At 39.9% G+C, this 14,814-nt stretch overlaps 1 protein-coding gene across 7 annotated transcripts in view; it reads right to left on the reverse strand.

The window, feature by feature from the left end:
- SHANK2 (SH3 and multiple ankyrin repeat domains 2) overlaps positions 1–14,814 on the reverse strand; it is a 365,392-nt gene that overhangs the window by 318,935 nt on the left and 31,643 nt on the right. For all 7 annotated transcript variants that reach the window (XM_052810983.1, XM_052810982.1, XM_052810981.1 and 4 more), the window contains exon 4: positions 584–803. In XM_052810983.1, coding sequence (XP_052666943.1) covers positions 584–787 — 204 coding nt within the window. In that variant the 5' untranslated portion in view covers positions 788–803. The remainder of the gene's footprint in view (positions 1–583; positions 804–14,814) is intronic.

Consider the following 14,814-nt stretch of genomic DNA (forward strand, 5'->3'; position numbering starts at 1 on the left):
CACCAGCTATCTAACAAGAGTATCTTTTTGTGGGACGATGACAGAGAAAGGCAATTAATATGGTAAAGAGAGAGAACTTGATGACTTCCTGCTAGACCCCAGTCTAGTGTCTATCACAAACTATCTCATGAAAAGAGAAACTAGAGAAGACAGTGGGGTTATACATACATACATATATATATATATCTATCTATATATATAGATATGAGGCTTTCATAGAGATAACATGTGATTTGGGGGTTCAACCCTCACCTTCTAATGAGATTTTAGATTCCTAATTCTCTTTCTTCTACCCAAATGCCTCTGAATGCAGATCAGACAGGTATTTTGCTTTATGCTCACAGCTTTCATCAAGTTAACATACTAAATACACTCTGTTGAATGGGATGGTGCCTTTAGTTCAGGCAATCAGTCAGATATACCACTGGGGTACAAAATGTAGACATTAAAAGAAAACACAACATAAATTTTGCCTGTAACATGTCAAAAAATTGTAAGAAAATAGAACAGATCTACTGCAGACTGAAGCCAGCAAAGCTAATAATTTAAACTTTTTTTTTTATTGTAATGCAATATGCCTTACCGTTTGCTGCAGATCAGGTATTATAATTCGAATCACTAATGTGTTGCTCTGACTGTCTTCCATTCTGCTGCTTGGCTTTTCTGCAGTTGCTCTAATTGTGTCATAAATAGTTTCTTCTTTGGAGCTGTCTGATTCAGATTCAACAGAATAGTCGGAAAAGCTTTGTGCCATTTCATCTTCACTTGATGTTGGGCTACGAGGCATGTTCAAGTTTTTTATCCTGCCAATACAAAGGAGAAAGAGAAAAAGATAAGTTATAGTTAAAGTCTTAAAAATGAATCAGCTACCAGTTTTGTTTTCTTGGAAGTAACACGCATTTAACAACGAAGTTTTACATTTTATCCTCCTTTTACTTCCTTCTGTAATTTACATGGGTAGGCAGAGTGTAATGGAAATAAATCTGGCTACCAATTTATTACAGCAGAGGAAGAAGGACAGGAGAAAGAAGAAAGGGTACTAAAAGGGAAGATGACCACTCTTCCCAGGCATACCCAACCTCCCAAAGGATCCAGAAAAACTCAGCATAATTACCAGGTTCTCTGCTAAACAGCATTGTTGTAAACTGTACTTAGAACTAGATCTGGCTTTGAAGCCTACTTCTCCCAGTGCAAAAAGACATTTCAGAAAATTAATTTAGGTGCTAAACTAACGTCATCCGGTACATCAAGAAACTGTATAGGTAAGGCTTCAATAAAAGACAGTATTTTCAAATAGCAGAATCAACCAAAAAAATGAAATACTACAGGGAGCCAGACAGATGCAAATGCTGCTTTGTGGTTTGTGGCTCATACAACACCCTTTAATATCAACACTACCAAAATCTTTTTGTTGTACATCCTCAAACACAGATTTTAGAAACATTTTTAATCTGTGGTATAGATTAGGATAAAATGAAAGTAATATTTATTCCAAAGTAAGGACATTTTTATTCAGAGGTCTCACAGTAAGAACAGCAGAACATTTTCCTTCCCAGTTTTTCCAACTACAGCAGCAAAAGACTTCTTTTATCCCACCAACTAAAAGCTTCTCCAGGAAATGAAAATTATTATTCTATGGAAAAATGGGGAAAAAATTTATACTGGAAAAAATTGAAAATACCACCGTCAACTTTGCAGTGCTTTGTAACTATATACATTTTCAGTTTTCAGAGGCCGGAAAAATGTAAACATTATTTTTCATATTTTCCATGAGAAACCTCGCAAGACAACTTCTTTGCTTTTTAATAAAATATCCTCAGTTAAAAGAAAAAAAACGAAACAACCAATTCCACTGTCAGCCCACATTAAAAAAAGACATTAAAGCAAAAGTAAAGCACAGAAGAGTGAACTGACTTTACCAACATCACTCATATACCAAGCAACCATACTGAGATATCCAAATATATGTTTTCTATAATGGTCTCACAGTCGGATCCCCCAAAGCAAAAACAGTCAAACAATAGCAGGGACTAAGAGAACATTTTTTACCTCTGTGTTTCATGATTTAGTTTGAGCCAACTAAATATCACAACCAGATTACTGATTCCTCTTCGCCACCTGGTCATTTATACTGCAATGATTACAAAGCAGGCATAAAAGGCTACCGCTCTCATTTAGCATTTTAAGGTGACCATATGTTGGAGCCAGCGTTTACACCAGAGGACAGGCAGTGGCGAGGCAGGCCTAAAGCTTGAGGTCAAGGGCAAGTATTGCCAAAGCACATCACATACCCACATCATCCAGTCTTATTGTTATTTCTGATGAAGGACAATTCCAGTGTTATTACCCTCAGCTATAATTACTAATGAAGACAAAAACAGTGCATTCAAAAATCTGAAAGGAGGCCAGTTCACAGCAGCTTAATGCAAGGCTCTATCTACAAAAGAAAACTCTTGAGGGAGTATTTCGTTTTCTTACTGCTTCACTGAACTGTAGATTAATGCTGCTCTCCAAAGCACCTTAAGTCAATAAAAAGCATAAACATTTCAATGGCTTCTTTATTTATCTACCAATGTTAAATCACATGAAGCCAAAATATAGTAGGTCGATACACAGTATTTAAGAGCATAAGAGGTATAAGCCAGTGAGTGCGAGGAAAAAGACATTAAGACCATTACACAGTTTGTCTCTCCCTAAAGCCATTTGAGAGCGCAATATATTCCAGGGCAATGGATTCAACTCCTCTGATAGAGAACAGTAAACTGCAATTATACAGCATGCAAATAAAGAGTTGAATTAGGGAAAAAACTTCCCAAGGTTTTGGCAAGTGGATTTTCATGCAGAAAGTACGCAGAAATATCTCATTATGGAATAACAAAGGGAAATCACTAGCTGGAGAACCAACTCCCAGGTATCAAGCCCTTAAGTTTAATAAAAAGTGGGACAAAGAACTCCTTGGAGACCCATCAACAAGGCACAAGTCACCTAATTTTCTGGAATACAGATTTTAAAAAAAAAAAGCACAAGTAACCATGGAAAGGATAATGAAAGACTGTATCTACAGTGGCAAAAAGAACAGAACCTATGCCCCACCAGCACTATAGAGAAGCAGATCATTTAAATGCCTTTTTTAAACAAGACACTCTAACCGCTGGAGAAACTAAATCACTGTGGGTCCCAGTGTAGGGCAGATCCTGCCAGGGAGCAGAGGTCAAGCATGTCTCCCTGAATCCACAGACACCTTAGGGCAATTTGGTTGTTTGGCTCTTAAGTTGCATGGAAATGGAAGATACCACCATTTGTTAACCAGAGATGCTCGCTATCATAGCTCCCACGGGGAAGTTGTTACCTTTTAGGAACTGTTTCAGTTTTGTCCAAGTGATATTCCAAAGACTTTTCCACAACCAAAACTATTTCCTCAGGAAAAGTAAAGCAGGTTGCCTGGCTTACCTAGGCTTGTACAGCAGAAGAAAATACAGCATCCCAGGTTCCTAATTCCCAGCTGGCAATTCATTGGTTCAAAAGGATGTTATACAGCTAATATATAGATTAGTTTTTGCTGACATGATTGTCTGGGATGCTTTCTTTCATTTTCTTAAAAATGCAACAGACAGTACGCTTATTATAGTTAAGCTGATTGTATTTTATAGCAATGTGGTCCATCAGTGGCTGCTTTCGGTATAGAGAAGTGCCAAGTGAAGAAAAGCTTCTCTGTAAACAAATAAAAACAGATCTCCAACGATTTTGGAAGTAAACTCACAATGGAAACTACCACCACAACAGTCTTTGTGCCACCTAACATCCTCTGTCCACATTTTCAACTCCTGTACGCTGAGCTCCCCGGGTGTCCCAGCCCCAGGCGCTCTCCTTCCCTGGCCCCTGCACATCCCCTAACCACTGGCTGAACAAAGCAAGCACGACCTCCAGCTGGTTAAACACCACTTCTGACACAGGAAGGCTGTAAAACAGTTGGAAGATGAAAGAATAAAAGGATGATTATATGCTTACCCTTATTATCGTACTTTTCCCTCAGCACCTTGCCCTTCAGCTCTGCGGGAGCACCGGGATGTTTACTCTGCCTCTATGGCTATTGCCGGGTTATGTTTCTCAGGCCAACAGGCCAGATGAAATAAACTGAGCTCAGATTGCTGCCTTTCCCTCACAGATGCTATTTTTAGATATTTTTTTTTTCTCTATCCAGCCAGCAAGTTTCACAAAATCTGCAGGAATTTCTTATCCTGCTATTTGTTACCACCCCACCATTAAGGAGAGTTTAAAACAGCCTATGAATAAATTAAAAAAAAAAAACATGGGCATGTAGCGTGACCATCTAACTGCCTTTTTCTGTAAAAAAAAAAAAAAAAAAAAGAAAAAAAAAGACTAAGAGCGCATTATAAAAGACTGGAGTTAAAACAGTGCACAGATTATCAAAAGGCAAGAAATTCAACTCCCAGAGCTCACTCACTCTCTATCCAAATGGTGTGTGTGCTCCAGTGAGTGCAAACTGACACGGCAGGGGAAAAAAGCAAGAGCAGCATCAGACTGATCCATTTTTTGGAGCCTTATGGTTGTTAAACATCATATGAAAAGAATTTACTAAATATATATGTTTAAGTTTATTTTTAACTATCTTAAATATTATAAACTTGATATTCACTAAAGACTCTAAAATATCATTGACACTGACACACACTGGACAGGGCATCTTCATTAAACATAGATGTATTATAAGATACACAACGCACTCGCCTGCTACAAAAATCCTGTTTTAAAATCTTCAACTTAATTACGGCTATGTGCAATTTTGTTGATCCCGCAAAGTAACAAATCCTCCTATCTAGTTTCATATTGGTAAATATGGAACATAATGATATGTAGACACACAAAAACCTATTTTAAAAGATCTGTCCCATATAAAGTCCCCTCCCTATTGTATCCTACGCCAGCACCAGCAAATAGGGCGAGTGCAGGTGTGTTTGTCCAGTTTGCCTGGAGCAAACCCAACAGTCAATATATACCTGACAACCACCAAAAGCGAAGAGCTATATGCAGAGAGATCCCACTCCTCTGCAGCGCTTCTCCAGCCACCACCACTGGAAGAGTTTCTCCGGCGGGAGCAGAACGATGCTGCAGCAAAGGCTCCCCCTGAGTTTCTGCAGTGGGCAAGACTAACATATGGCAAGACAGAAGGAAATGCATCCCTAACATCTAGAGTAACTCTTGGTAGGGAAATCGCAATAAAGGACACTAAAGGATGCAATTCTTCCTTCCCCGACCTGTGAGATTTTGGGTTTGTTACCGTGTGAATGTAGGCTAGGGTCTCACATGAGCGACCATTTCAGACTAATCACAATAGTTATTAGTTCTCCTCTAAAATACAGCTGAAGCACACACATCAAATGTCTTGTCCAAGGCCAACAAGGCTAGATCTCAGAGCAAGGTTTCAAATTCAGGGGTCACTGGCTCCTAGTCATGATAAGAACAATCTATTTTTATATAAACATTCATTTGCACAATAACAGTCCTGTTGCCTGCAGGGAGAAGTCTTCTAGACTGCTATTGTCAGACAAGTTAAAAACATACCTGTGGGAATATCTCAGATACAGAGTCGGCATTGTTATGGGTTGAGTAATGCCATTAATCAGACTGTGAGAAAAGTTTGCTGTTAGGATAACAGCAACTGCTAGAAAGAAGTATTTAATAATTAACTCCGAAGAAGAACTACTCAGAAAAGGTATTTCTGTCTGTGTAAAACCTGCCAGAGGTTGCATTCTGCGGCTTTATTCGGGATTATACGTATTAGCTCAAGAACCAGCTCACTTAAAGTTACTAAATTAAAATGCTGGGGAAAATCAAGCATTGCCTTTTCTAATTATATTAATATTAAAACAAAAACGCATTTCAGACAGAACTGAAGATGGGGGGGTGCAATCCCAATGCACCATGCATTTCACACCTCTCCACAGTTCTGCAGAAAAGGTCGCATAGAAGAAAATCTGAATTGAAGACCGACTCCAAAGGGCAATTTGCAATTTGATGGGTTCAATCTCCACTTTGCACTCTTACTTTAAAGCTGGCAATAACCAGCATTGCCTCCCAAAGAAGCAATCCCACCCTCCCTCACTCCCTGGACCACTCTACTCTTACCCCCAGACTGCTTTAATCTCTGCACTAACACGAACAGTGAAGCACAACAAAGCATCGACCCAGGTTAAACACCAGCTTTTTTTGGTTTGGGAGGATAGTTTCAGCATCCATCACGTCTCTGAACTGGATCACTATGCAAATGTTTGCATAAGCAGCAGGAGGAAGATGGCAGAGGGCCAGAAGCAAACAGCCAGGGCATGAAAAGGGCAGAACCACTTTTTCCAAAGGCAGTATTAATGCTTGCCAGCATAAAGTGAATCTGAGGCACCACTGCCTAAGTGACAGGAAAGAAATCAATACAAACACAGCCGTCTGATTAACTCCAATGAAGATCTGTTGCTTGTTAGTACCGAAATACCGTAACTCCGAACAGAACAGCTTGCTGAAACGCACTAATACAAGATTCATTCACACAAGCACAAAACCTAAAAGAACACATCTACAAGAAGAAAAACAGAACACGTACAAGGAGTGCTAAAGAGGCCATAGCAAAATCTCAGGGGAGATGAGGCACCTGGAGCTGCCCAGGTTGTCCCAGGCCCACCAGATGAGGAGGCAACTTTGGCGTTGATGCAACACCACGTGAAGCTGTGCTGGTCAGGCTCCAGTCCTGGGGGCCTTCTGCAAAAGGACCAGCACAGTCTCCAATGCTATCTTTATCGTGCTAGGAAAAACAGTGGCGAGGCAGCAAAACAAAGCAGTGCTCCCTCAGCGCGCTCACAAGCGTGCTCCCTTGGTCAGTGCCAGGCAATGCCCCTCGCATACAGGACACACAGATGAGGGGCTACCAGGCTCAGTACTTCCCCATCTCTGCAGACATTTCATGCTACTGAACTGTCTCCCTGCCACACTGCAACGCAGCCCATGTGCTATTGCAGACACTGACTCAGAAAGGCTAAAATCACAAAAAATACTCTCTTGGGGCTCAGGAACTCAGAAGTATCCAAGGGTCAGCAAGGTCCACTTCACTCTGCATGGCCTCGGGGCCAGGGAACACCTCCTGGTCCGATTTTATTTAGAAGTATAGATGTAGTTTCAGAGACTGAAAAATAAAGAACGATGACCTGTATGAAGGCTCGAAGAAAGAATCTGTTATCCTGCAGTTCCCTTGATCTGCCTCTGTAAAATGGGGCAACTAATTCTTGTGTCTTCTCTGAAGCACTTCCACTCTGTGGACGAAAATGCTAGAAAACCAAATCACTTGCACATTATTCAAAAAAATCCCCCTCCATGGTAAACACCTAAACAAATTTAATCGTACATTATTTTGCTGTTCACAACCCCCATAATTATGGTTTTATTCCCTATACACCAGTCCTTCACTTAAATTCACTTTGGTTACACCGTCTGGTAATGCATTTTTGATCTCTCTGTTAAATAACTGAAACACCCAAATAAATATTTTAGAAGATATGTGCCGAGGCATAAGTAATAACATACCAGAACGCCAAGCAAAATTCCCTCTTTACTTTTCTCTGAAGCTGTTGTTTCTCAGTGTGGCATCTCTTACTTCAGAACTTAAATATTGATTTGAAATCAGTATTGAAATTCAATGGTCATACCCACTTGTTCTCACTAGCACCACCAGAAGATTCTTCTTACTGCCCTGTTTAAGGGCAGATTTATGCAGTCCTTGATTTCTTTGCTAGGTGATCTGCACAGGTGACAAATTGTTTTGCAAAAGGGCTTAAGAGTGACACTCATTCTCCCCCCCCCCTTTTTTTAAGGAAAAAAAAAGAAGAAAATTGAGTGAAGTAATTGTTGAACTGGCTCCTTATTTCTGAGGCAGCTTGTTATCCCTTGTTCATGTATATTTGCGCAGCACAGACTTGCCAAGAAGAGGCTAAGCCCCATTAACTTCTGGTATTTAAAGTCTTAAATACTAACATCGTATGATTAAAGTGGGTCTTATGATCAGAGTGTAAGAAAGTAAATTTATTTTTTTTTTAACAGATGTATTACACCGTTAGCACTTCTGTGCACACACAAAATCTACGCATGCAACCTATTTCTGAAAATACAGGGTAGTTTTCTAAAAGTTTCTTTAGTTTCCAAGTAGCTGTGGATGCTAAAATTCTCCTTTGTCCTCTGTCTGTTCTACTAAGTATTTATTTTCCTTGTAAACTATTCAGTCGGTCATGATATCATCACAGAAAGGCTGAAGTTCAATCAGGCAGATGCAGAGAGACATTTTCGGGAAGGATAGATACAAAGAATACAGAAGACAAACATTCATTGTACTGAATGAGCAAGGCTGGAAGACAGGCAGAGAAGCAGATGTAGAAAAAGCTTAAAAACATCTGAAGTAGAAGTTCAAGACTTGAAAACAGAAAAACGTTTGAAGTAGGAGTTCAACATGAGAAAACAGAACCTGCTAGAAGAAAGAGGAACCAGGTGTAAAGATTTAGCACAGAAAGAGGAACCAGGTGTAAAGATTTAGCACAGAGCAGCACAGTTAGGTTGGTTAAAATGGTTAAAAATCTTTAATAAAAACCCAAAAAGATTCAAACATATATACTAGGGGAAACATAGCAAGTATTTATAAATGTTAACCACAGTGGAGTTTACAGTAAAGGCCAACTCCCACTGGCAATATAATATCTTAAGTGCCTTCTTTTAAGCACCTGCAAGGTTTCCAGTGCAATTCTATCTGACCTTTATTTAAAGGTCATTCTTCCAGACAAGGAATTATGGCCAGCCCCGCAAGCCCCAAAGCAGGTAGCTTCTAGGCTCTGTTCATTTCTATAGTTGTTTTTAATATGGCCTCTAGTTTTGTATATTTATTAGAACTTCCATTTTCCAAAAGGTAGACTAACAAACAACAGTACTCAGAAGTCATTCTTTAAATACTGCTTGCAATGGATACTATAGTTTACCTAGGGCAAAATCATAATGCACTTTGAAGTATTAAATAAGAGACTGCATCCCAAAGCAGTTGCATACTCTTACTTGTAAAAACAAATTTCAATTTGAAAAATGATCTGTTCAGGATATCTTAATCCAGAATTCTAAAACACTTTAAACAGATGTTAAGCAAAAGAAACTAAATAAGTAGCAACTAAATAACAAATTCAAATATCATGAAAAACAACAAAATTTTTTAAGATAATGCACCAAGCATACCAAAGTTCACCAGCATCCCAAATCTGAGATTTGTCTTCTTGGACTCATAAATTCAAGTAAATACCCCTTCCTAAGCAAGTAGGGTTGGGTCTGTCATAATCTTTATATTGTTGATCTTGCTAGGAGCAAAACTATATCGAGTAACCTTCTGAGATCCTTTTCAAGCAATTTCATACCTTGCACGGAGAATCAATCATGTACTGCAGCCAACAGAATTACTTTAGGAATAGCTCCAACAGGACTTGACCCCTGCATGTTGTATCCATGAGCAAAACAACAGCCAGGGTAAGCTATAAAAAGCCAACATGAAACATTGAAAAGTTTATCCAGTTCTGGATCCAATAAGGCATTTCTTCATAATATGACAGCTTTTCAGTTATCAAACCAGGAAAATATGCTATGGATTCAGCTGCTGCACTGACTCTGTCCCCGGTCCAAAGTACAACTTATAAATATTTACTGTCATGAAGCATACTTGCATATAGTAACTGGAGATTTCAAAGTTGCAAACTTCAGCAATGGAAAAAAAAAAAAAATTCCCCTTCAGTTATCTAAAATGAGAATAATACAATGAGAGAAACTAGCTATGATTTGATCTCGAAGTAATGTGGAAGCATTACACCACTTCAGTTTTAAAAAGTCATCATTTATAAAAGATGGATATAATGGACGTTTTGGTTTCCCCAGAAATTTTCCTTACAAAACAGAAGCATGTAGGGCAAGCAGTTTTATCTTCTGGCCTTTCTGTTTCGAGCCTCTGCTTGCACTTGACTACGTAAATACCAAAAAGATTATAATATGCTGGAAGTGAAAGGACATAAGAGAATTTAAAAAGATTTACAACAGGAATTTAAAAAAATTCAAACCTTGTTGAACACATTTACCTCAGGTTCATCTCCCTGGCGGACAAAGCAGCTTAGTTGTTGTTAATTTGCATTTTATGCTTATCAACCTTTTTCCTCTTTATCCATAAAGAAAACATTTTTGTGGTAATTCAAATACAAACGTAATGAAATGTTAACAAAGAAGCACTGTTGCTGTCTTGTTATGTAGATTAGATCAGGTCCTGAGAGTAGATAAAGCGGATTCCCTCTTCTCCTTACATATGGGTTAGCATTTAGAGTTTGCTATAAAGTTTAATGTGAATTTTCTTCAGATGCAATCCTGATGGGTGCTACTATCTTATTTTAATTTATTTGCTGTGTTACCAAAAATAGTCTCATTGTTTGCATTATTTTAATCGAAGAAATCGTATGCCAGTTAAAAAAGCAAAGCTTCAAATAGATGCTTTATTTTTCTTATAAAACGACAAGTTATCTTTGTCCAAGAGCTGGTTGAAAAAAATTCAATTACCCTTTCTTGTTGTGTGTGTTGGGGTTTTTCTTTGTTTCAACAAATTCATTTTTACTTCAACTTAGCAGGAAACACCCCTTGAAGTTTGTAGAGGACACTGGGTACCCAATGTCTTCAGCAGCCTGCTAGGTGGGATTTGGGGCACAGATATCAGACTCTCCAGGTCTGCAAACCTGGGGCAGTCCCCCGCCAAAATGCCCTGTAGTTGGAGATTTCCAAGTTACGCCACTCCAGTGCAGTGCTCTAGGGAGGACCGAAATATGGGAGTTTTGTTCCAAAGCCCAAAGAAATCAAGTTTTGAAATATAGAAATCCTCCACAAAATAGATTTTTTTTTTTCTCTATATAGATCTGCTTAACTAGAGCAGTTTGCAAGCTGTCAAATGCAGAGACCAATTTCATTGATCAGCTTCATTTGTAGTTAGGTTTCATTTGAATGAAACTAATATGAGGGTCCAGAAATCCCAGATCAGGTGCAGTTGTACAAACACAGGTCAAGTTGTGACCATTATTTTTCATGTGAGTAAGTATAGTGGCAATATAGTAGGCAAATAAACGTCTAGTTCAGTTACTGCCTTCATTTCTGAACGGCTGAGCAGGAACAAGCCCTGGCCTCAGCTAGGACCACTAAACTAACTTATGTAGAGAGGAGGGAAGAAAGGCAGAAGGAACTACCTGGCCTTTATATACTTAATTTCTGTTCTTAATCAAGCGGGAAGCAACAAACGGTGACCCAGAAAGGATGCGCACACTGTAGAAGGACTAGGGCAGGTGACCAGCCCTTGGTTTAGCCAAACTCCAGCGTAAGCAAAGCCACGTGCCGTGTCCTCACTATCTCTGCGCCCATCTGTGTATGTCTGCAGCAAATATCCCTGCTTCCCAGTGACAGATGGTCTCTGGGCTTCTCTTATCCTAATTGCAGAAAAACTTCCCTGATTTTTTTCAGAGGAAATTTTGAAAATGGAACTCTGCTGATCTTATCTGCACCTTGCCTGCTCATTTTCCAGCCCAAGGTAAGCATATCTTGGGCTTTAACTTACACTCCAGCCTGTGCAAGCAAGCCTGTGCTCATGGCACAATTAAGGACATTCTTTAGGATTGTGCACGTGATCGATGATGGTGACGGCAGACTGGGGAAAAATATCTGCAGGCTCAGAAAGGTTAAGAGATCTGCCAAAATGACCCAGGCAGCACAGTGATTCTGTAGAAGAACTGAGAAGTAAATTATTCTCTTGACCTTTCAGATTTTGATTCAACTCATTGTAGAGATAATAAACTCGTTTGTACCAGATTATATCTAGCCAAAATTTAGGCATTCAAGACACAATAAAACTGATTAAAAGAACCAGTTTCCTGGTTCTGACTGACTACCAACATTTAATTATTACCTTCAGTAAACAGCTCAAGAAATAAAAGATCACTTCTGAAGCACGAAGCAAACAGAATGAGATACGTGTTTATGACTATTACACAGAAGTAGGGAAACAAAAAATATAAAGAATACTAAATACAGAAAGATTTGTAACAAAGTCTTCGAGCTTTCGTTACTTAAATGCCAGGTGTAGCTTGGAATTTAATATTAAAAATAAATAGCATGCTAAATCACCCTGGGATAACTGCTTACAGTACTTCTAATTTAGAGACATAGTTTAGAGTACCAACAGTACTGTTTTTCTGAAGTACCCCTCTCTCAATGCAGAATCAAGAAAAATACCAGCTTTCATGAACACAATGACATGGATTCTTTGTTGTGCCTTAGAGTCAGACAATCATCAAGTAATTTGGGTCAGAAGGGTCTCCGGAGGTCTTTAGTTTAACCTCCTGCTCTGAGCAGGTCCAGCAATGAGATCTGCTTGGGCTGTTCATGCTTTTAGCCAGGTCTCTCTTGAAAACCTCCAAGGGCGGAGACTACATAACCTCTCTGAGCAACCTCTGCCCAACTGTCTTCCTGGGGAAAACGATTTTCCTCATACCCAGTCTGAACTTCTCTTGTTTCAACTTAGGACTGTTATCTCTCATCCTTCTGCCATGCACTTCTGCACGGAGGCTGGCTCTGTCATCTCAGTGTCCTCCTGCAGGTCTGGGCTGGCTGATGCTCCCTGAACCTGTCTCTTCTCCAGGCTGTGCAACCCCCTGTCCCTCAGCCTCTCCTTGCAGGACAAGTACTCCAGCCTCTCGGAGGCCCTCCACAGAACCTGCTCCAGTTTGTCAACATCTTTCCTGTATTGGCAGGGGGGGGGGGGGGGGGTGTCCAAAACTGGACACAGTACTCAAGATGCGGTCTACCAAGTGCCAAGCCAAGCGGTATGATCACTTTTCTCAATCTGGTGGCTGTGCAGCTTGCCAGGACAGCCCAGGTCGATGTTAGCGGCTGTGGCTGCCAGGCACGCTGCTGGCCCATGCCCACCTCGCTGCCCGCCTGGACACCCCGTCCCTCTCCTCAGAGCTGCTCCCCGGCCAGCCAGTCCCCACCTGCACTGCTGCAGGGGCTCTGCCTTCACTGGTGCAGGACTTAGTACTTCTCCTCATTGAATTTCACATCGCTCCTGCCAGCCCATTTCTCCAGCCTGCCTTGGTCCCTAGGGATGGCAGCCCTGTTCCTCCAGTTTGGTGCCATCTGCAAACTTGACAAAAGCACGCTCCGTCGCCTCCTCCATGTCAGAGATAGAGATAAGGTCACTTTGCCATTGTACTGATGCATATAACAAAGCCATGACCAAACCATTTACAAAAACTTGACCCTACAAAGAAGGGCAAGGTGAGGACTAAGTTTAGAAACAACACCGGCAACCACGCTGGATGTATGGACAGCTTGGTCTTACTGAGGCCACCAGCAAAATGCAGCACTTTTATCCGTATTTTGTCTTTAAATAGAGCTGTAAGGGTTAAGGTAAAACCAAGGGATTAACCTAGAACTACAGCTTAGGTCTATAACCCCAAAGCTTCCTGAAAGTTAGCGTATAAGCAAACATACATTTTGCAATCAATATGGTCTTACATATTTACACACTGCAAAACATACTCATATGTATAAAGTTTTTTCAATCATACAAATGCATGCTGGCTGTTAAACCTACCGTTGATGATATATTCCTTTCTTGTGCTTTTCAAGGGGACATCACATTTAAAATTGTCATTGACCGAACAGTCCAATCTATAGTTTACAACTGAGATTTCAGGTAAATTTCAGCATCACCAAAAGTTCTGGATTTTTTTATAACACTTGCAGTGACTTCTTTACAAAGTCTAATTTCTACCTGTTTATGTAGGTCTCTAATTCAGTCACAGGTAATGTAAGTCCTAAAATGAGGTTGTTGGAGAACCAGAAATACTTTAAACAGATTTATTTCTAATTGACTAGATTTCATGTTGATTGTACTCCTGTAAGACCTGATTAAGTGAATTCATTACCATTTATAATTTTATGACAGCATACTTTGGAGATTCCAGCCATGGAAATTATCACAGTCTGATCAAGGTATGTGAACTGAATATAAAAGCACTTAAAAAAAAAAAATCTTGACTGAATCATGATATAAAATATTACTAATAAAAAATGGCATCTCTTGAACTCCAGGCATACTACTATCAGCTTCTGCCATTAAGGAAGGATTTAGTAAAAGTTCTTACTAATGCTCCATAGGTATCGAGCAGCTGCTGACACAGGATTTCACAGTCAGAAATGTTTGTGATGGCCACCCACATGGGACCATGCTTCCCTAGGAATGAAGAGCAGTGATGCCCAGGAATACCATGCTTGAAAGGACTCCTAGTTTTCTACAAAACCAGAGGTGGGAGTGACCCTATGAGACGCACCCTTCGTTTTGCTTAACTTCTTTCTATTTTGCTGCTCAAATACTTCCACGTGTATTGCTAATCTGAACAATTTCTATGCAAAGCTCATTTCCTAACACTGCTGTTGATGCTGTCAGAGCTACCTATCCCTGCACCTCATTATAAGAGAAGAACAACATCTAGGCAGCTCTGCTTACTGTGTAATGCAGCTGTGCAGGGAAGGAAATAATTAAGCCCATCATGTGAACCAAATCCTTCAGGACATACCCATTAATGAGATTTAGTTATCCCACTCTGCTTTGCTGCTTGCAGGAACGAAGGAGGCAGAGAGAGAGCAAGAAAAGCCCTCCTTTTCAGCATTAATATAAAACTAGAAATATATTTTGTTCAATTCACA

This window comes from Harpia harpyja, chromosome 16 (assembly GCF_026419915.1).
Source record: "Harpia harpyja isolate bHarHar1 chromosome 16, bHarHar1 primary haplotype, whole genome shotgun sequence".
NCBI lineage: Eukaryota > Metazoa > Chordata > Aves > Accipitriformes > Accipitridae > Harpia > Harpia harpyja.